This window comes from Chrysemys picta, chromosome 2, assembly GCF_011386835.1.
Source record: "Chrysemys picta bellii isolate R12L10 chromosome 2, ASM1138683v2, whole genome shotgun sequence".
Taxonomy (NCBI): domain Eukaryota; kingdom Metazoa; phylum Chordata; order Testudines; family Emydidae; genus Chrysemys; species Chrysemys picta.
The window spans coordinates 91664989-91685598 of NC_088792.1; the positions used below are offsets into that span (position 1 = coordinate 91664989).

General features: G+C 37.3%; 2 protein-coding genes across 3 annotated transcripts in view; one reads left to right on the top strand and one right to left on the bottom strand.

Moving 5' to 3' along the window:
• The window catches only part of NT5C3A (5'-nucleotidase, cytosolic IIIA), a 35995-nt gene that overhangs the window by 8678 nt on the left and 6707 nt on the right, over positions 1-20610 (bottom strand). Inside the window, 1 exon segment of the mRNA XM_065583763.1 lies at positions 9117-9223. Within this exon segment, the coding sequence (XP_065439835.1) occupies positions 9117-9223 (107 nt within the window).
• Positions 7497-20610, top strand: part of BBS9 (Bardet-Biedl syndrome 9) — a 484737-nt gene continuing 471623 nt past the window's right edge. Inside the window, exons 1-2 of one of the 2 annotated variants that reach the window (XM_065583753.1) lie at positions 7497-7777; positions 10303-10719. The gene's annotated coding sequence lies outside the window, so the exon portion shown is untranslated. Of the gene's footprint in view, positions 7778-9611; positions 9940-10302; positions 10720-20610 lie in introns of those variants that run through there. The other variant, XM_065583754.1, reaches the window with a different exon arrangement.

The following is a 20610-nucleotide window of genomic DNA, read 5'->3' on the forward strand; positions in this document are numbered from 1 at the left end:
AAGGCACCAAGAAGTAGAAAGAGTTGGGTTTAAGAGTGTGTCTTGTGTCGTTGTATGCCCTTAAGACTGATGGTTTTATCATGGCTTTTAGTTGTTCCTAAGATGTTCAGTTCACTTATAAAGACTGACCTCAGAATCCACCTCATAATTGTGAGGATTGTGCACAAAACATTACTTGTTCTCCCAAGGTATGCCCACAGTAACCCATACAGGGCATTCTATGATACAACAGGTCACATTTCAGTACTGCAGGAATTGACGTAAATTCAAGGAAACAAAACTCAAGATGGTACTGTTAGGAGACAGCACAGAAGTTTTACACATTAACTTTTGAAAAATTGGAAGGACTGAGCAGTCTTACTGGCAGAGTTGTCAACTTATTCAGTTTTGGGGGAGAGGAAGAGACAGCTCAGAAGAACTTGACTTTGGGGAGAGGGAAAATACAGTAAAAGTTGGTTCATTTACAAGTTTTCATGCGTAAGTACAATGCTCCAACTGCATGGGTTGCACACACTGTTGGGGAACATTTATATTCAAATCCAAATCTAGTTTCAACTGATAACCCCTTTAGGACATTTGCAGGTTGTCTCCACTGCCAGTGATAATTTAGGTTAGTGGCAAAAGTACCGATCAAGTTGTGGTAGTCATTCCAACCAGGTGACCAGACGTGCTCCATATATATTTTGTTACGACTCTAAAGTTAGTAGCAGAAGCTGAGGCACTGCTTACACTGGTGCTCTTACCCTGTGAATTCACTGTTCACTGCCCAGCATCATTCCTATCATGCCAAATCCTCTTTTTCTTGCAAAGTCCCTATGCACCACCTATCACCTGCACCACCTATCACCCTCATCTGAGGCCTTCTGTAACCACCATGGGGACTATGGGATGTAACTGGCCATGAGTTAATGTTTCATTCACTGTTCAAACACAGCCTGCATCAGTTCATGCTTGGCACATGATCTTTGCCACATAAAAGCTAGAAAAATGTTTTTAAAAAGGAGCATAGATTCTCAAATAATTGATGGGGCTACCAGAGAAATTCATATCTGATGACTGATGAACATCAATCTAATCATGCAACACTGACCTTTCTTCCTATTCTTGACACTAATTTCTCTCATACTGTACCCTCATCAATGAGCCCTCAGAGTCTGTTAAATATATAAGTCACTGTGGAAATAAAGCCCAAATAAAACCAAAAAACCCAACCTTCTTAACAGTTCTTTTGTCATTTTCACCATGGTGTCATTTTCACCATGATGAAATGCTATTTTGTATGCCATATATCCATCCCCGTACACACCACTCTATCTATCCATCCCCACCCGCACCCCTCTGTCTATCCATCCCGATACACCCCCTCTATCTATCTATTCCCATACACACCCCTCTGTGTATCTCTCCCCGTTTATATAAATCCTGCAAATGCTGACAATGTAACTGACAATTAAGATGACACTTAGATTTGTATTTAGACAGAGTGAAAGCATTATCCTCTACTGCCAACCTTCAAAAATCACAAGCCACTGGCATATATTGCCCCCAAACTGCACTGTTTCCAATTTGCTTTGTGATTAGTCTAAAGACTTTAAATACAATGGGGCCTCAAATAGCTGTTAGGAGGGTTACTCTTCTTATTTTAGGATTGAAGAGCTCTCATTCTTTCCTTCTCCAATCATTTTCTGCCTTTCTTGGGCCCCTCTCCCAATGTCTATTTGTAATTTATTTTCATTCTTCTGCTTCGTGTCCTACAATTCTCTCCTACCCATATTTTTCCTCCCTTTCCTCTCATTTGCTCTCTCAATCTTCCATCAGGACCCACATTCCGTGCGCTCTCTCAGTTTTCAAATCATATAGCTGAGAGGGCAGACTAGTTTCAGTTCCACTGGAAACGATGAAGAGATGGTCATCACTGTTACTAGAGGCAGACCACCTGCAAAGACTATAGGGAAGTTGTATTCACCTTAACTGAGGTCAGTCACTTTTAATGGAACTGAAAGCAAACCGGAAATGGCAGCCATTTTGAAAAAAGATTTGGAGAAACTTTGGGGGGAAAAATGCACACCTAAAGTTGAGACTTGCAATAACATCACAGTACAACGATTGTTGTCTTAGATTAACAGCAATTTACGAAGCAAACTACAATTTTTTTTCCATGGTTGAAGCCGCTTCTCAGAAGTTAATAAAAATTTCAAATATTTATTACAAATACATACTGAAGCCAATTCTGCTATGTGTGTAGGATTCTATACTGAGCATACATTACAGGTAAAATATTTCAATACCGGTTGAGAACTGGTAGAACTCTGCAATGCCACTCAGGTGACAAAAATCCATTTCCAGTTACTCATGCTATAGGTTGGTTCTGGGTGGGAATACTGCTAAGACAGAATGCTCAGATTCTTTTGTAGGAAGTTACAACTGTCTTGTTTTGCTCACAAGTGATCACAATGGCTCATGAAGTTAGTTTTGGTGGGGAACGTCACTGTTAACACACATAGATACACACCCACCCCATTCTCAATTCAGATTTATTTTTTATGTCGTTTCAGTGTCACATGCTGTTACCTTCGTGAGCACTACATAACCAAGAAAACTGTCTAGACTGGACTGCAATCTGGATACATTTGTTTTGTACCATCACCAACAACACTTAAAATTCTGTTGAGTAGTAAGTAAGGTGCCATTTTTATACAGTCACATTTCAGACGAGAACCACTCTTTATACAGTGGTGCAGTCTAACTCAGCATCTGGACCTCTCTTGTCCCTTTTAAATGAATGGATATTCAGTGTTAGATAATCTGAAAGTTAAATTAGGAAAAAATCAAGGATAGGGAATCATTAAAGTTCTGACGAGGACACAGTAAGCTCTTCATAAAAAATGCTTGTCAAATCTGTTGGTTAATCAAGAATCCTCTCATGAGTCCTTTGAGAGTCACACCAGAGTTGCATGTATAATTCAGATATAGAAAAGTATTCACAAGAACTATTGTCAGAACATCAGGTGAACTAGAGTCATATGGTATGAAACAGAAAACATTGCAATTTTCAACTTTTTCTGAAGCATTTTATAGAACATATTAAAATTCATTTTGCAGTTTGTGGATTGCTGATAGACAAATCTGGAATAAATGGGTATTTTTATGCCCGAACAAGAGAATTCCTACAGTATTTGAAAAAGAAGAGTTCCTCAGCCTTGATCTGTGGTTCTTTCACCCCAGGAATTTGAAAGTTTACTCACCTCTGAATCCTTCCATTTCAATTACATAAAATGGATATGCGTGTTTAGAAGGGAGGGAATGCAAAAATGATATAGTTGTCCTACGCAAGTAGTATTTCAGACATTATTAGGCTGGCTTAGTTACCAAGAAGAGAGGGAATGATATTGGAGAGAGGTACATTTAAACTTCTTTTTAATTCCCAGAGATTTCTCTGGGCATAATTTGAATATCTTGACACTGATATTGCTTTGCTTTGGACTACACCAATTTCTTTTTTGGTTTCTGAAAATACTTTAAAATGCTATGTTTATTTTTCTGCCAAAAAAGACTGTTCTAAAAGAAGAAAATGTGATTGTTTCAGTGCATGACATTTTCAGCAAGCATTTCTGAACATAAAGAAAGCATCATGCCTCATCTATGTTGCAAAGTGGCTTACCTCACTCTCACTGGTACTAATTGATGCTGAAAACTTGTGCTGCTCCTTTAGTTCCAATATAGCTTCTACATGAGAATCAAGGAAGAAAGGCAGATTCAATACTCAATATTTCAGAACAAAAGTGCCACTTCCAAAGAGAGGACAACTCACATTAGTTAATAAAATCCAAATCCTGTAATGTAGATATTTTCACAGGCAGAAGCAGGCCTGCATCATGGGTACAATCTGTGTCCTTCAATAGACTGGAAGTCTCTATCAGGCAGTGTTATGTTAGTTCTTTAAATAGTTGAAACCAATGTCTCTACTTATGAAAAAGCAGTGAACTAATCACTTTCATTATAAGTGATAATTTAATTACAAATAAGAATACAACAAGCTATTACATTTTGACTAAAATATGTTTACCATGGAATTACTTTAGTTTTATGTGTACTTTTAGTACATTTTAAGTGCACTACTTTTTATAAGTCATCACTAGCTTCCTATTGGGTACTATAGAGAAAAGTATGTATGACTTATACTTATACCTCCCCCCCATGCTCCCGACTACGGAGCTTATTGTTTTTTGCTGCATTTGTGATCACGTTCTTCATAGCTGGAGTAGATAAGAGGATCCAAGTTGGGAGGAATTCATAAGACAGATAGAAATGAACTACCATAGGAGTGCAAGTAAAGCCCATAAAAAAGTCACGTGAACACAGAAATTCTGAAATAACTGTAACCATTCAGGAAAGCTCTAGGAGTTAGCTCAATATACACAGGCCCATCAAAAAGACTGACATGTTGGTTGGTTGAAAAAATAAGATGTACCAAGAAACAGAGAACACTTATGGGCAATTCTATACTTGATGGTACATCACATCTTGAATCCGGTGTTCAGTTTTTGTCACCTTGTCTAAATAGAAAGCCTAGAAAACAATGAAGATCATAAGAAGCCAGAGACTTCAAAAGGATTAGAAATATATGAGAAGTTTAAAGTAAGTTTTATGGAAGCAGTCAGTTAGGCACTACTATTAAACACTTATAATAAAGATGTGAATGAAGATCCACAGACCTGGAACATTCTATAGAGGATATGCAGAAGTTACTGGAGTAGCCCATCAAGATACAGTTATCTTTGGAATAGGGTGTGAAAAAAGGTGATGGTGTTGAAAGGCAATTCTGACATTGCTGAGGTAGATTGTGTGTCAGCCTACATGTTGATGAATGAGCTTTAATTGACAGTGCAGATTCAGAAAATCTTCAGCCCTATAGAGCCATAGTAGGAGACAACTTGTATAAAGAAGATATGGAGACAAGTTCTGAGAATAAGGGTAACAACTTGCAGGACCATTCAGTACTTAAAATCTGTATCTCACACATGGGTATGTGGTGAGAGAATTACTTAATGAGAGAGTTTTAAGTTTATTTAATGTTTAATTTATGGAGCAAAATGCTCCTGTTCTTTTGTTTGTTTTTACATAATATCCCAGGGTATTTAAATATATTATTCCTGTTTGTTTCCATCATTACTATTGCATATAAATAACGTACATTACCCTGGGAGAATATGGTAGAGAGGGGTAGAGAGAGAGAAACTAAAATTCGATCTGATCACAAAATTCATACTAAATGTAAAGGGCAAAATCCTGGTTCCATTGAAGCCAATGAGACCAAGTGTAGGCTAAAAATAGACTCCAATCTGCCTGAAAAGCAACAAATAGAAACAGTGCTTCTAGTGACAGTTGCTTTGTTACATTACAAAATCTAATTAAAAAACTGGCAGCAGATAATTCAAGATTTAGGTCTCTCAAACCTTTGTTTATTGAAATGAGAGAAAGAGAGAGTGAGTGCGTGTGTATGTTATGAAGTTCTTAAAACTACAGGGAAATCTAGAGAGCTGATCCAGGAGATGAGCGATAAAATTCATTTTAAATAGTGCCAACCTGACGATATTAGGGATGTGTTCATCCATCTAGGCTGTTTGACTGTTATAGTAGGGAGAATGTTAAATTTAAAAAATTCATTAGGGTGCAATCCTCTGCACAAGTGCCTCTGGCTTATTTAGGTTTTGCTTGTAATTGGGGGTAATACAATTTTATCAAAATGTATTCAAACCTACTAATTTGGGAATGGAATACACAGGATAAGTAAATATCCCAGTAAATCATCCTCCAGGCATGACTGTCAGTTTCCTCCACCAACTCCTTTTCTGCTTTAATAATACGACGCTCTATTATAATTATCTGAACAACAGAGTCAGACACATCCCTATTTTGTGTCCTGAGAGAACAAAAAGTGGTAGTAATTTTCCACTAAGAAACATAAATATCTGTGGGACTGTGCAATTTCCTGATTTTGACATTGTCCTTGTAGGCCACATTTAGTTAAGGCCTCAAACACAATAGACAAAATATTATACTTGGTCAAAGACCTTTTCTGCACCACTGAGAATCATGAAAAGGATTTTGGTTTTGCTGAAGTGGTATATAAAATCAAGACATTTCTACTGGCAGTAAATGTTGCTAAGGCCTTTACAACTTGTGGGAATAATGTATCTGGGTAAGAGACTAGTATTTTAGCATCTATTTTAAATGAGACTTGCAATTACAACTCATACTTTTGAAACAAATATGCAGTACCTCTATGGCTTGAACCCAGAGCACGGAGAGTGGCCTGGGCAGAGAAGGTGAGAAATTGCTTCCCCACCAACTGACTACTCTAGGCAGCACAAAGGCATGTCTTTCAGAATCTCCCAAGTGTTCAAAGAGTACCTGCAGGAGACTTAGCCTTCTCTTCTCTCTAAATGAAGCTAAATTTTTTTGGTGAAAGGAGAAGGGGCAGGGTCTACTGCATTGGTTTATATATTGGGGGAGGGTTACTGACAGTCACTGAAGCCAAGAGCAGCAGGTATCTGAGGGGAATGTATGAATTTTAAGGGGGAAGAGTGGATGAAAATTCCACAGCAGATCTCCCTCTATCTTTTGCTGGAGTTTGGGATGAGCATAGACCAAGATCTTGAGGGAGGTTCTTGTTACTGGATAGGGCACTCAGTGACACTGGTGGTCGGTTTACATTTTGAAGGCTATCTTCACAAGGAAGGCTACACCTAGCTGTTTAAAAAATTAAATGAAAGATTTAGACAAAGTGAATCTTTTAACAGCTGCAATATTAATGACAGATATATAATCCCCAGGGGGGAATTCAGTGTCCCCAACATTAAGGAACTCCACTTTAATAATGCTTTAATATAATTAATTAATTATCCAATGTGGGGTTCTGTGCACATGTTCTTATTGAGGCCTAGCTAAACAAACTATTTGAACTTTACAGACCATACTTTTTGTGTGTTAAGAGATTTGGGGTGGGGGACGGAGAGTGGAGAAAGTGAAAAGCCTCAATTTCTTTTAAATCCTACAACTCAAAAACAGTTTCTCAGATTTATTTCAGGCTTTCCAAACAAATCTCATTTGGCCATTGACTAACCAGGGGATATTTCAGACTGAACGAGGTTTTTCTAAAAATGTTATTACCTGTAAGTGAGAGAAGCTCAAAATCTGACTTAAAACGGAAAATTACTTTCAGTATTAATTGTATGGAGACATAGAAGTTACTCCACAATTAGATCTAGGTGAACATCCTGAACAAGATTAATCATAAACTCAGATTTTCATTTTATCAACTAGTCCAAGATTCCTAACCAGGGTTATAAACACCACTGTTCTGGAGATACCTTGAACGAGGCCATGGAAAAATGGGCAGTGTATTTTTAAACTGATAGCCTTGTAACCCTATACTACTTGGTATATATAAAGTTCTTGCTTGTTTTGCCAAGGCTAATCTGTTATGGATGCTTCTCAAAAAGAAGAGCTGTTAGAACCCTCCCTCCTCTCCTGGATGGTATAATGATAAAAATAGAAGACAACTGGAGAATTGTACACAAGTTGTTTTATGGAGTAAGGTCTATTTCTATGTGTGTCAGTACTCTTTGTCCAGAGCCTTAGAAATTAGCTGTTTTCTTACTAAATTTGTTGAGAGATGCAAGCTGATATGCATTCGCTTTGTAAACCTATAATAAAACTAAGGCAACCATATGACCACCAAAAATGTTAAGATCTTGGATAAGAATTAAATCAGGTAAGCAGATAAGAATTAGTTGTGTTTTAATGTGTATGAATGTTACTAATCTCATGAATTTTAACTGCTGTCACATTTGTTTTCAGAATTGTGTGATATAATTTAAGCCTCAACAAAACTAGGCAATCTTCCAGATTTTAAATCCATTAACAGCAACTTTTAATTCAGAGGAAACAAGAAAATCTACTTTGATTCTTTCTGAACAAGGAAGCTGAAAATGAATGCTACAGAGTTGTGATGACAAAAAGTTAACTGCAAATTTTATTTTTATGCTGTGGTGGTGACTTCCAGTAACATTTTAAAAGCCAAGAGGAGCTCTCACAGAGCTCAACTTGCAAAAGCAAACTAGTACTTTAAAAATTACTATGTGATGAGATTTATTCAGGGAATTACAAATATCCTTGGGACTCGCTATAATATACTCAGTTATGTACCAGTATCAAAAAGACAGAGCAAGGTACCAGTGACAGTTTTAAAATCTGATATTTTGGAAACCGTGGTTAATGCCACCTAAAAGTTGGGAATCTCATTTTCCTGATGATCTACAGTAATTGTTTCATGAAATCTGAAGTAAAAACCCCACATCACTTTGATTACTTTCATCTAGTTTCTACCAACCCCCTTTTCACATTTGATATGATTGCAGCAACATTATTTTGAAATGTGCTAAAGCTAGAAACCAATGCTGTTTCTGTTAATTTAAGATTGCACCTTTCAGAAGGCATAAAGCCTCAGTTTCTAACTTCTAAATTTGAAAGTTACTAGCTGCAAAAAGCCAAATTGGAATTGAAGTGTATGTAGTGAAAACAAGAGTGTAGTAAAAAAAAGAGATTTTGAAGTAAGATACCTCACATACTATGGCAAGAAATGTTTTGGTAACCTAGTAAGCTTTACTAAGCCATAGTCTTAGACTGCTGATCAAAAAGGAAAAAAAGTTGATCTTTGCAATGATGACACTCAGATATCAAAGCAACGATTATGCTAATTTGTTTATGGCATATTTTTGCAACGGTACTAGAATCCTAAAAAGGGTAGCTTAATGGGATGGGGAGAAGTTTTTATTTAAGACCCAAGCATACTAAGTATTGGAATATGTACTTTAATAAAAAATAGAAGAAATAAAGAAAACTGAAATTTGTATTTCCAAGAAAGTAGTCAAAATGTTTTCCCCAATTTCAGAATTTTGTTTAGAAGATTGATTGATGTGCTACAAATTTCTGTGCTTACTGCTGCACTGGACTCTGACTTGGACATTTTTGGAAGAAGTGCATGTTTTAAGAGGTTATTCTTGGACAATTGACTGACAGCACTTTTTCTCATGCTTTTAAAAAGAGAGTACCTGTGCGTTGAGCTTAGGGCACTCTTGATTCTTCTGTCCTTGATTTTGTCCTACTGCAACAGCATAGGTGGTAAGCAACGTCCAGAGATGCAGGGCTTGCATACAGGCTGCCAACAAAAACCAAGTAAACCTCAAAGAAATGGTCTGCTACATTATCTGATTTTTTAAAAAAAATGTTTTTTTGCTGTATATCCGTAAAGGCATGACACGCACAGTGTATATTTAGACCAATCTGAAATTACCCATATTTTAAGTAATACCAATGCACATTTTACATATAAGAAGTTAATCTACTAAATAACTAGATCAACCATTTTTTATTCCCTTAGTGCTGTTTTGAAGTCTACACTATCAGACATTGATTTTTTAGAAAATGTATTAAGCTGTTAGAATAAGCATGCATAAGTAACACGCAATTGATAATACTGGCTTACAAAATGCAGGCAGAAGACAGTGCCATTTCTGTTTACATGAATTGCACACACTTACCGGAGGGGTTTGCCGGAGCAGCTGAAGGAGTGAAAGAAAATTCTTCTTGCTTGGGAAACACTAATATAGCAGCACAAGGTGCAGTTGAGGGCGTTTCCAAATACAGCCTGACTAATCCCTGTGCAAAAACCCAGGGTCCTGTGACGCACATCAGCAATGCACAGCACTTTGTTATGCTCAGGGATACAGCTTACAGACGATCAGCTGGTGCACCAACAACAGAACCTTTGACCTTCACTGAATGAACAGCTTTGATGGATGCAGCAGGCAAATTTGGATTTCTGTAACAGAGGAAGGCACTTCTTGTTTTGCAAAGCAAAAGCCTATTTCTTTGGTATATTTCCAACCTTTTCCCTACCAAATCTTTTTAAACTGCCTTAGGACAGCAATGAATTCCTTACATCTCATTAAGAAAAGGTGTATGCAACTTATTTAGTAGAAGAAACAAATTACAGGAAATGAAGTATTTACAGAGGCATTACTTATCTATGTAATAATGAAGCAGGAAATCCAGGAGGACTGTTTGTTAGTATTTGGGAGGCCTCAATTAACGTGCTTTAGCAATTTTGTCATTAGGAGCATTGCCAAACTGGATGAAGAAAAAAGTAATTGTTTGGGGTTGGGGAGGGAAATGGGATTGAAAGGAAATTATTTTCTTATTGTAAAGCAGTGTTTTTCAACCTTTTTTCATTTGCAGACCCCTAAAAAATTTCAAATGGAGGTGTGGACCCCTTTGGAAATCTTAGAGCGAGTATGTGGACCACAGGTGGAAAACCACTATTGTAAAGGATAAAGATTTTTTTCCTGGCCTCATTTCCAGAATCTTCAGAAAAATAAATGTCATGTGAATTCAATGCTCATGAAAGGTTCCAGTGTGACAGCACAAGTGAAAGCTTCTCTATTGCCCCTGCATATCCTTAGGTTTTTGGTGGCTCTTTCAGACTCTCAGAACTTTCCCAAAGACATCAGTGCAGTTGATGGTACAGCCATGGGCTCTACAAACGCAATGTTAGAAGGTGCTGCAACTGTTACAATGGAAGAGAGAACAACAACGTCCAGGCAAGTTGCAAAAATAAAATTCTAGAGTTTCACCTATTGCCAAGTTTCATTTAAAGTAAGTCAGTACTTTCTTCCTTTTTAAAAATATTGATGTACATTTTTCAAATAGTAGAGTGGATCAGTATATGTTGTATGGTAGCATTCCAATCTCATGTTGATACGCACGCATTCTGTCAGTGAACGTCTAACTCGGTGGTTCTCAACCTATTTACCATTGTGGTAAATACTACCTGTATAGCCCTGAGGATATTACATAGGCTGCAGTTGTGTGCTGATTGGGCCGCAGGTTGAGAACCACTGTTCTAACTAACCCAAAGGGACTACCTGCAGGATAGGCAATGGTTCATTCTTTGTGCCCACCATCCTCTGCCTCTGAGACTACTAACAAGGACCCTAAGTGGTTATGTGGACATTCTATCCACTAGGAACTGAATAAAACCAATACTTATTTCTCATAGGTTACTGTACTTTTACACAAGCAGGAAATTTGTTCCAAGACACATTCAAAATATAATGCATCCCCTCCAAAGGCTACACATTACGATTTAGGAAGTTAATTTACAAACATTTATAGATTCTGTAGGGTCCATTAACATTTTGAGAGTATTAACATGCTTTTGGCTTACAAATTGTCTATAAGAATGTGTTTCAACTGAAACATAGTATACATAGTATTTTGACCGAGTCAGAATTATTTAGTATAAAGACAGACAACTTTGCAGCCCATAATGGAGACAAGGATTTATATTTTAAATATACTTATGAAAACTGTGAAAAGTTGTCTAGTATATCGATGTGTATTAATGTAAAGGCTTCACTCTATATACTTTTAGTTCATCAAAAATGAGTCAAGATTAACTAAGTCCGTGTCACCTTTAAGGCATGTTAAAGCTTAATGGTAAGGATTGAAACAGGTCTCACAGGATGTCATTATCAGTGTGCTGGAGTCAGGTATTGCAAACAATGGAAAAAATGATGGGATAGCAGTACCACATAATGCTGCTTGGGTATTGTTTAGATGGGGAAAGATAAACCTCATGATACCAAGAATTTAAGAAGGAAAGAACGCTAGCTTGCTCCCTTAAAAAAGTACTGCTGTACTTTATAAATGAGCTGACAGTCAGGCTGAATTAAGATTGAGGGGGAGTGTTAAAATTAGCTCTTAATTTGTACATTGTATAAAAAATTAAATACCAAGATGGAAAACCAGCATAATATTGATACATTTCAAATAAAAAAGCTACCATGTTGTATTAGCAACACATTTCAAATTAGTACGAGTGCCCAATCTTAAATTTTTGAAAGGATAACTCAGTTGGACCCTCAACACTGAAGTGTTTTCACATTATGAAAGTGGGATAGCAAGAAATGAAAGACATACACTATAATTAAAAATGACCTCATTTAAAAAAAAAGTTGCAAGATACATCTGCTACTTTGCCACAGGGTAAATGAAATAAAGCATCAAACACAGCAGAGGGTAATAGTAGAGCAACATGGTTATTTATTACAGACCAGATCCTGGTCCTGCTGACTTCAGTAGGACCAGGATTTAGTCTAAACTTCCTTCAAACTTCTGTACAGAGACAAAATTAAAGTCACTATCTGTTTATAATGAGATATGAACAAAGCCCAGCATGACCTCTGTACAATCTTTACTCTCTCAGTACTGAAGGTCATTTTAAAATAATTTAAGCACCACAGAGGGAGGGATAATTATTTCAGCACATAGAGGAGGTTAAAATAGAACCTTTCTGGCTGAGTACTGTAGTAGTACAGATTTTTCTGGAAATACACTTTCAGTACAAAATATTCTGGGAAATTAATTAACAGAAAAGTAGTCAGAAATGTGTGTATTTTCAATTCAGATTTTAAAATTATGAATATGTTTTAATTTTAATGTTTACATTAAATGCTGCTTTATGTCCGTGTTTCTCAGCCAGTAGGTCAAGATCTGGTGGGGAAAAAGGGGATAGAGTAGGGGCAACGGTGGTGTCATGATGGCAACTGTGGGGTTGCTAGGCATTAAATTTTTTTTTTTTTTTTTTTTTTAAAACAGCCTGAAGCAAAGATAATCTGATTTCCCACATCTCTTTACCCTTCAAGGTCAGGTATTCGGTCAACCTCTTGAAACAAACACACACAAATTATGTAGATGGATCAATTTACCATTTTTTGCTGTTGATTTAATTTTTACATTTATAGTAAATTAAAGTGAGTTGTGAATATTTGGCTTTGAATAAGGAGTTATCAACCTGAAAAGGTTGAGAATCACTGCTCTATGCAAGATTTACTTTTCTTTTGGTTAGAATCAACTTATTGCCTTATGCTCAGTTCTCATGGTATTTTGAGATTACTGAATTTTGGTTTTATACTCCATTTCCACTCATTAGCTGTACATTGCTTTACTATTTTTTCTGGTGGACATACTGTAGTTGGACAACTTTGAGTACATCCATTTTCACATTTCTTAAACAAGACAATATCAGTTCTTGCTTTCTGTTGCAGAGAATTTTGTAATATGTTAAGAAATTAGATGTATGATCAGAAAACATATTTCTGTAAACACAGAGTAAGATTTGTGTAAATAATTTTCAAGAATTTCATAAGAAATAGCTATTAGCAAGTGGATGAATTTCAGATGCTAAAAAACTGTTTGAATTATCATTTCCAGAGAAAGAAGAGTGCCAACTCAGCCTTACTATTCTAATACCAAATTCAAGCAGGAGAGAGAATTATAAAACAAATCTATAAGAAGCCAATCTTAAAACCATGTCTTCCCTTCAACCTTAATGGATAAAATAGATGGAATGAATATGCAGTAGTAAACTTGTATCTTGATACCAGCAAGATATTTGATATGGTTTCAGTTGACAGTCTCCTAGGGAAATGAGATGTGGGTTAACTGGAGGTAATATAGAGCTGCCAAGGGGGTTCTGCAGGAGTTCTGGATCCAAAATCATTAATTTTTTCTACAAGAAACTTGGAGTGTGGAATAGAGATTATGATAGTCATATTTGTGGATGATTTGATGCTGGGAGACACTAACGATAGGATAAAATTTAGCATAACCTTTAGAGAAATAGGATGAAATCAACAAGTTACAATTCAGAGAAATATGAAGTGGCGCAAAAGTAATAATCAGACTCAAATATAGATGTAAGATATTGCCTAAGTAGAAGGACCTCGCAACTTAAATTAGCAAGATAATTCTGCTCTACTCAACACTTTGTATGCCTCATTTAGAGTAAAGGATTCAGTTGGGGGCTCCAAAAGAACAGACAAATGAGAGAGGCAGATTTCACCAATAATAAGATCTAAAAAAATAAAACCTAAAAGGTGAAGCAGACTAGGCACATTACATCGGGAAAGACTGTATAGAACAGTATTTCTTAAAAATAAGAAAGGATGCGATACAGAAGAGAGAGGTATTTTCATTAGTCAGTAAAATCAAAGTATGATGAACAGATTAAAAGGTGCAGCAACAAAATTTTAGGTTACAGATTCAGAAGATGGTTATATGCCACCAAACCATTCAAGAAAGCAAAACAAGCTACCAGGGGAGGGGAGGAATCTCCTTCACATGAGATATTAAAAATTGTATACAATATCATTTTATCCGGGATAATAAAATTCCATCTCCACATACGATGCAGGAAAATAATTAGGTAACCCATTAGTCATCCTTTCCAACTTAAATGACTGTATGATCATAAATGAATTAGAGAAGACATAACCATAAAAGCTATTCCCATTGTGGCTGATTTTAGACATTAAAATTTTGGCTCATTCTCCCTACGCAAATTTTAAATCATTTGGAATTTCCAAGAACTACAAGTCAAAGCACCACTGTAAAACAGCTGATGAAAGCAGTTGTGAAATCTTACAGTTGGTCAAAAGTTACATATAAATATTCAAGATGAATTATTATATCATTTTAATGCCTTTTACATTATCTGTACTAAAGAAGAGAAGAGTCAGTTATGCATGTGCGTACACAGTGGGAGCCGCTTAACTGCTGTGACTAATTGTGTGACTCCAAATCAAAACAAACTCTCAAATATACAATGAATAGTTTAAAAAAAGTTCTTAAATGTGGGAAATGTAACAAATAAGGAGTTTTCTAATTAATTGCTGCTCTGTGGAAAACAGTTTCTCAATAAATTACTTAAAGTTAAAAAGTGATGTTACACACAGTGATGCTGGAAGTAGGAGTGCTACTGCACCCCCTGGCTTGAAGCAGTAATAACAAACCCTAAATACATGGTTTCCATCAGCAACACTCCTTTATAAAAATTGGTCCATCACCTCTGGTTAAACACAGATATGGGCTCTGGTTTCAGCAAGGTAATGAAGCATGTGCATACTTTCAGAAGGTAAGTAGCCCATTGACTTCAATCAGCCTAAACATGTGCTTGAAGTACCTTGCTAAATTGAGGCTATAAGGAACCTAAATTAAGGTTACAGAGGTGAGAGGAGTTACTCTGTGCTTGAAGGAGGACCAAAGATAGTTCTTGGTGTGGCAAAAAACAAAACAAAACAATAAAAACCTACAATGAGACCAGAAAAAAAGTTATTAACAGTAACTGTAGTTAAAATAGATGTGGTCCAAGTGTTAGTTCAAAACCTTCTAGAAAGCAATAACTGTTGTGATTCCATACAGAGCTGAATGTTAGCACTTGAGGGCATAAAAAAGGACCACAGCATTAGTGTCCCTTATTTCCTTCCACTTACCGAGAGCTTGTAATAGAACCTCTGTAAAAGCAGGGATGGAGCTATACAGGCAATCAACTTTCATTCTCCTTTGGGTATTGACAGTATAGAGCCCCACCCTTGGTAGACTTACAGCAGCCACCAAAGGCAATAAGGAGGAGAACTAGTTTAACTGAAGGACTGCTCTTCTGAACTGGATATTATACTTAATTACCAAGTCAAAAGAGTAACACACTGTTTGAACTGAGCTTCAGATAAGTTTGTATGCAAAATTTTAATCCTCTACAGCTCTCCCTGAGCAAGTAATAACTAAGGCCCTAACCCTCTAATGAGTGCCACATGGGTGGGCCCCTGAACAAAGCCTGATTTCTTCAAGAGATGGAGTTTGGAAACTCACTGGGTGTGAGAGTTCTTAGGGTAAGGCTCAACAAGACTAAGGGTGAAAGCAGTGTGAATGGCACACGACTGAAAGTTTGCATATCTGGTTCTATTCTCAGGTCTGTCACTTCATGTCACTCTGTACCTCACTTTCCCTCTCAAAAATGGGGATGATAATACTTTGAGATCTACCGATGAAAACCAGTACATATGTTTAGTGATCAGTAGGCATCTGGGAGTGACCTTTACTCAGGAACTTTAAGTACTGGGAACATTGGTGAATAAGTGACATTTTACCAAGCCACAATGTGTATCTCTTGACGTTTAGGAAAAAAAATTTATTGGATGGCAACAAAAATAACTGAGCAAAAGCAGAGAACCAGTAAGCCAGTAAGAAACTCCAAATGGAACAGAGCTAGAGTTAACTACCGAGACCAAGAGCTGAAGGGTATGACATCAAGGTTCTGACCTTCACCCAACTGAAGCAGGAAGAAAATGAGCCATGCTTTTGGCTCTTGGGTCTCAACCTTAGGCTTCATGTGCATAGTGCTATCAATCAAAGTAGGTTCCTGTGCAGCACCAAAGGCACAAGTCCCAAGAGTGTGAATATATATAGACAATGTAGGTGGATTAACTTTCCCTACTTAGAGACAACCGTAAATGAAGAACCTACTTTTATGCAGAGACTTTCTACTCCATTTCTCTCTTCTCCCCCACCTCCAACTGTGAAATTCAAAGAAGAAACTTCTGCTGGGCTTTAATATTTATATTTTGGAAGGTGAGGCAACTCTCCTTCCTCCTGTATGGCAACAGGAATGCTAGGATTTTTCTGGGCATGGCTTCACTTTTTAATTATTCCCTCTAGTTTTGTTCCCTCTTTCCTTCCTTTTCCAGTCTTTTCTCTAACAGATTACTCCCTAACATTTAAGATCTCTGCATTTCCATCCTTGCCTGATCAGTACTGAGCAGCTCCCTTTAATGCTGGTATGGTAATGGAGCAGCAGTGCTAGAGAGACCTGATCAGTTCTGACCTTTGGTTAGAGAACACCAGGTCTTTCAAGGAGAGAGGGGATTTTACAGCCAAAGAACTTCCACCCAACCCCCAACCAAAAACACGCAAACTCAAAAACCCCCTGTACTGGAGGTAAATTTACATTTAAGGTTGCTACTGTGAATAAATCCTTACACAAGGTATATGGCCTAAATATTATAATATTAAAAACCTAAGCATGGAAGTTACAATTGGAAAAGGTAATAAGTTATGTAAATATTCTACAGCCCTTATAGGTCATACATTTAATTAATAAGAAATGTGAAAATTCATCTTGCACACTAGAAAAATGTAATTCTGACCCATTTTCAGCATACAGATTTTTAGTTACATATGGTACTTGTCACAGTCCAAATTAAACATCTATTGGTTTGTATGTTGAAAGAGTTTGTAAATGCATTTTACCTAGAAAACACACCTCCAACACAATATCTAGAGTGAAATTTAGATTACCTAAGGTCTGCACAGAAATGGTTGCTGCTGATTCTCTTTTTCTCTTATCTACCAGTAAAAAAAAAAAAAAATCTGCTTAAAATCACTAAGTCTAAGAATGCTGTATCTAGATCAAATAAACTCTGACCCTTGAAAAGTAGAGCTGCGAGACCCAATTTGGAACTAAAATCCCCAGTCCAAAGTTTAATCCACAATGCAGTCCTAGACATCAAGCTACATGCTAAATACTTGTGTAGGTATGTAACGGTGTCAATAGATTACATATAAAGTTACCTACTAAGGCTATCAAATTAGTTCATTTCTTATCTTTTAGGACCCCTTATAGTATGTCTCCTTAAAAAGTTCCTTCAGGTAATCCTTTAACGCTAAGGGTGAATTTCACCCTTCCCATGCTGACTCTAAGGAAACAGGCTCTGTGTGGAGTTAGGATGGTGATGAAACATATCCCCTCCACTGCTTCATGGGTGTCCCTGGTTACTTGATCCATGAAAGTGTGAATGACTCCATAGTACAATGGTTAGGGCACCCACCTGGGGAGCAGGAGATGCTGAGTCAAGGAGATGCTGCTTCAATCACTCTGTTCTGCCTCTGAACACTCCCTCTGCAACCAACTGTTCAGAACTGAAATAGAGCTTGTCTTTGTATCACGCAGGGAGTGCACAGGGACCTCTTCTATTGCTATTCTGCCTGGTCTCCTCCCTCCTCTCCAGTTTCATGGCAATTTTTCCATGCCCAACTTCAACAGAAAGACCAAAGTCCATCTGAACAAGAGGCCTGAGATTATCCTATATCTGCATTTAAGATGGTATTACGGGTGCAGAAAATATCAGAACAGTTGACCATAGTAATGCAGTTCATTTATACAATAATTAATATTTAGGTTGCAAAATGGTAACTAATACATTTGTAACAGGGAGGAAGAATATTAAAAGAAGCAGGGTAAAAGGACATTTTTATGGCATTCACTGTATATGAATATCTCGGCTACTTCAGCTATCTTAAATGCCAGAAAGTCTAGAAATAATTAAGTGCTACGGAAATTTTTTGCTATTAAGCAATAAATGTTGTAAACTAATAAAATATTTACAGTTTTAACTATCCAACTGTTTTTTAAGCTTGGAATACATAAAAGCAGAAACCACATATTTCTTCCTGTCACCTTTCCTGCTTAAAACCATGATATCCAAAGAAGAGTACAACACAGATATCACTAATTTAAGGTTCTCTGGGTGCGAGTCAGCAAGAATTGTCTATTTGTATGAATAATCATTAGGTATTAAGGACAGTGTCAGAATTGTATGCTAGCTTACTATGAGCATACTCTTAATTTTTAGTATTTTTAAGCAAGTGTAAAGATATGTCTTGCTTTGAATTGCAGTCTAGAGCCTTAACGATAAGTTAGAGCTTGACTGGGAATTGGAATTCAGTCTGATCTGCTTCCAACATTAGAGAAAATAGCAAAGAAAATATTCTGTTATCAGTACAGAACTAAAAAAATCAAGAAAAGCCATTGCACTCTCGAGGAGGTACAATTTAACAGGTGTCACATGACCTATCCTTCCCCGGCACACACCTTGTTCAACAGGAGTGTCTCTGGGTTGCTAAAACAGCATTTCTACCCCTCAGAACACTCGCCTGTAAATATTGGGCAATCCTGGCTGCTTCTCTTAACCCTATTTCAAGGGCCCCGCAGAGCTCTTCAAAATCCACTGATTGACTATGCCACTGACTTCTGGGTTGGAAAAACCACTCAACTTTTATTTAACCAGATTAAACATAATTTCACCATAACAATAGCTTTCAGTAACCCTTCTACTTCTTACTCAGGGACTAGGAGGGAAAGCCTAGTCTTATCGGAGCCTCGCAGTGCTTCCCTTCATGGTCAGTCTAGCTCTCTGACCTGCTCTGTGATCCTGCTCCCTGTCTCCAGGAGCCAGCCAGCGATCCTACAAATTCAAACCCCCCAAAGTTCCAAACGGGCACCCTCGGCGCAGTGTCCTCCAGGAGTCCAAGCCTCTGTTAGTCCTGTGGCATAAATTCTTTTTGGTTCTCATCCCATTCCATTATACAATAACATCATATCAAATAATCTCAATTTAATATAGTCCGTTTTCCAGGGATAACCTGTATGTGAATGATCAAAAAGTCAGTATTCAAAGAAGGAAAGGAGAGACACAAGGGGGGATGAAAAACAGGCCTTGTTCAATACCCAAACATATGTTACGCTGACAAGCACTAGAACTATCAAAGAAGTCTTACTCCAAACCGTGGAAAGGCTCTACAAAGAACCATTTCAAAATTCACATAGTAACAGTATTTGTGAAGCTCAACAGATCTTATAAAGTATTTCTTCACAGTACTACTGTTTAAGCGTAACAGACAAGATGTAGGTCATGGACAACCAAGTGCATTATTATTACTATGTAGTCTCAGAAGCTCTCAGTCTCTTGGTGCCAAAAATGAAACCAGAGAAAATCCCACCTGTTACCACATTATTCCACTCTGATTAGCTGTAATTTACATTGCTGGAAATGTAATTGTAAGTGGTCATCATTCTGAATTTTTTGTAATATCGTCTTTGTCAGTGGCTTTTTTTTTTTTGCCACTTGATATCCAATTCACGTGACATTTCCAACTATGTAAGAAAGTAACTCCATAAAATAAAATAAAAAAATTAAAAAAGCATGAAACCATTTCCCCCTCTTCCTGCAGTCTCTGAGTTCATTCACCACATACCTTCCAGCTTCAGCAATAAGCAAGGTAGGGATCCTACAGAACACATCTTCCTTCACTATATAACCCTGATTCACCACATTTCCAGAGTATAGTCCATCCTTTATAAAATCCATATTTGTCTTTGAAAACTGAATAATACTCTCTCTTTCCAACATAAAAATAACAGCTCCGCCCATCACCTTCAACAGGAACTAAAGTGAATATATTAAAGCAGGAACTACTACTGTAAGTTTGGCTTATCTACCTGAACACCCCAAAACTAAGTATTTCAAGTTTTAATGTTATCTTGTTAAAGAAGGTGGAAAAACCCAGGCAAGGTGGTCTTGGTGAAATGGAAAGAGAGAGATCAGGATGAAAATTCAATATAGTAAGGTTCAAGATTTTATTTTAAGTGAGGGTAATTTAACACTGAAACAATTTATTTAGAGGTGTGCAGGAGCGCCACCAGCTTTTCTGCCGCCCTATGCGGCAGAAGGTCCCACCCCGAAATGCCGCCCCCCACAGAGGTGGCGGAAGATCCCACCGCCGAAATACCGCCGCCCCCCAAATTGTAGTGCCCTAGGCGACCGCCTAGGTAGCCTAATGGGTTGCGCCGGCCCTGGAGGTGTGGTGGTT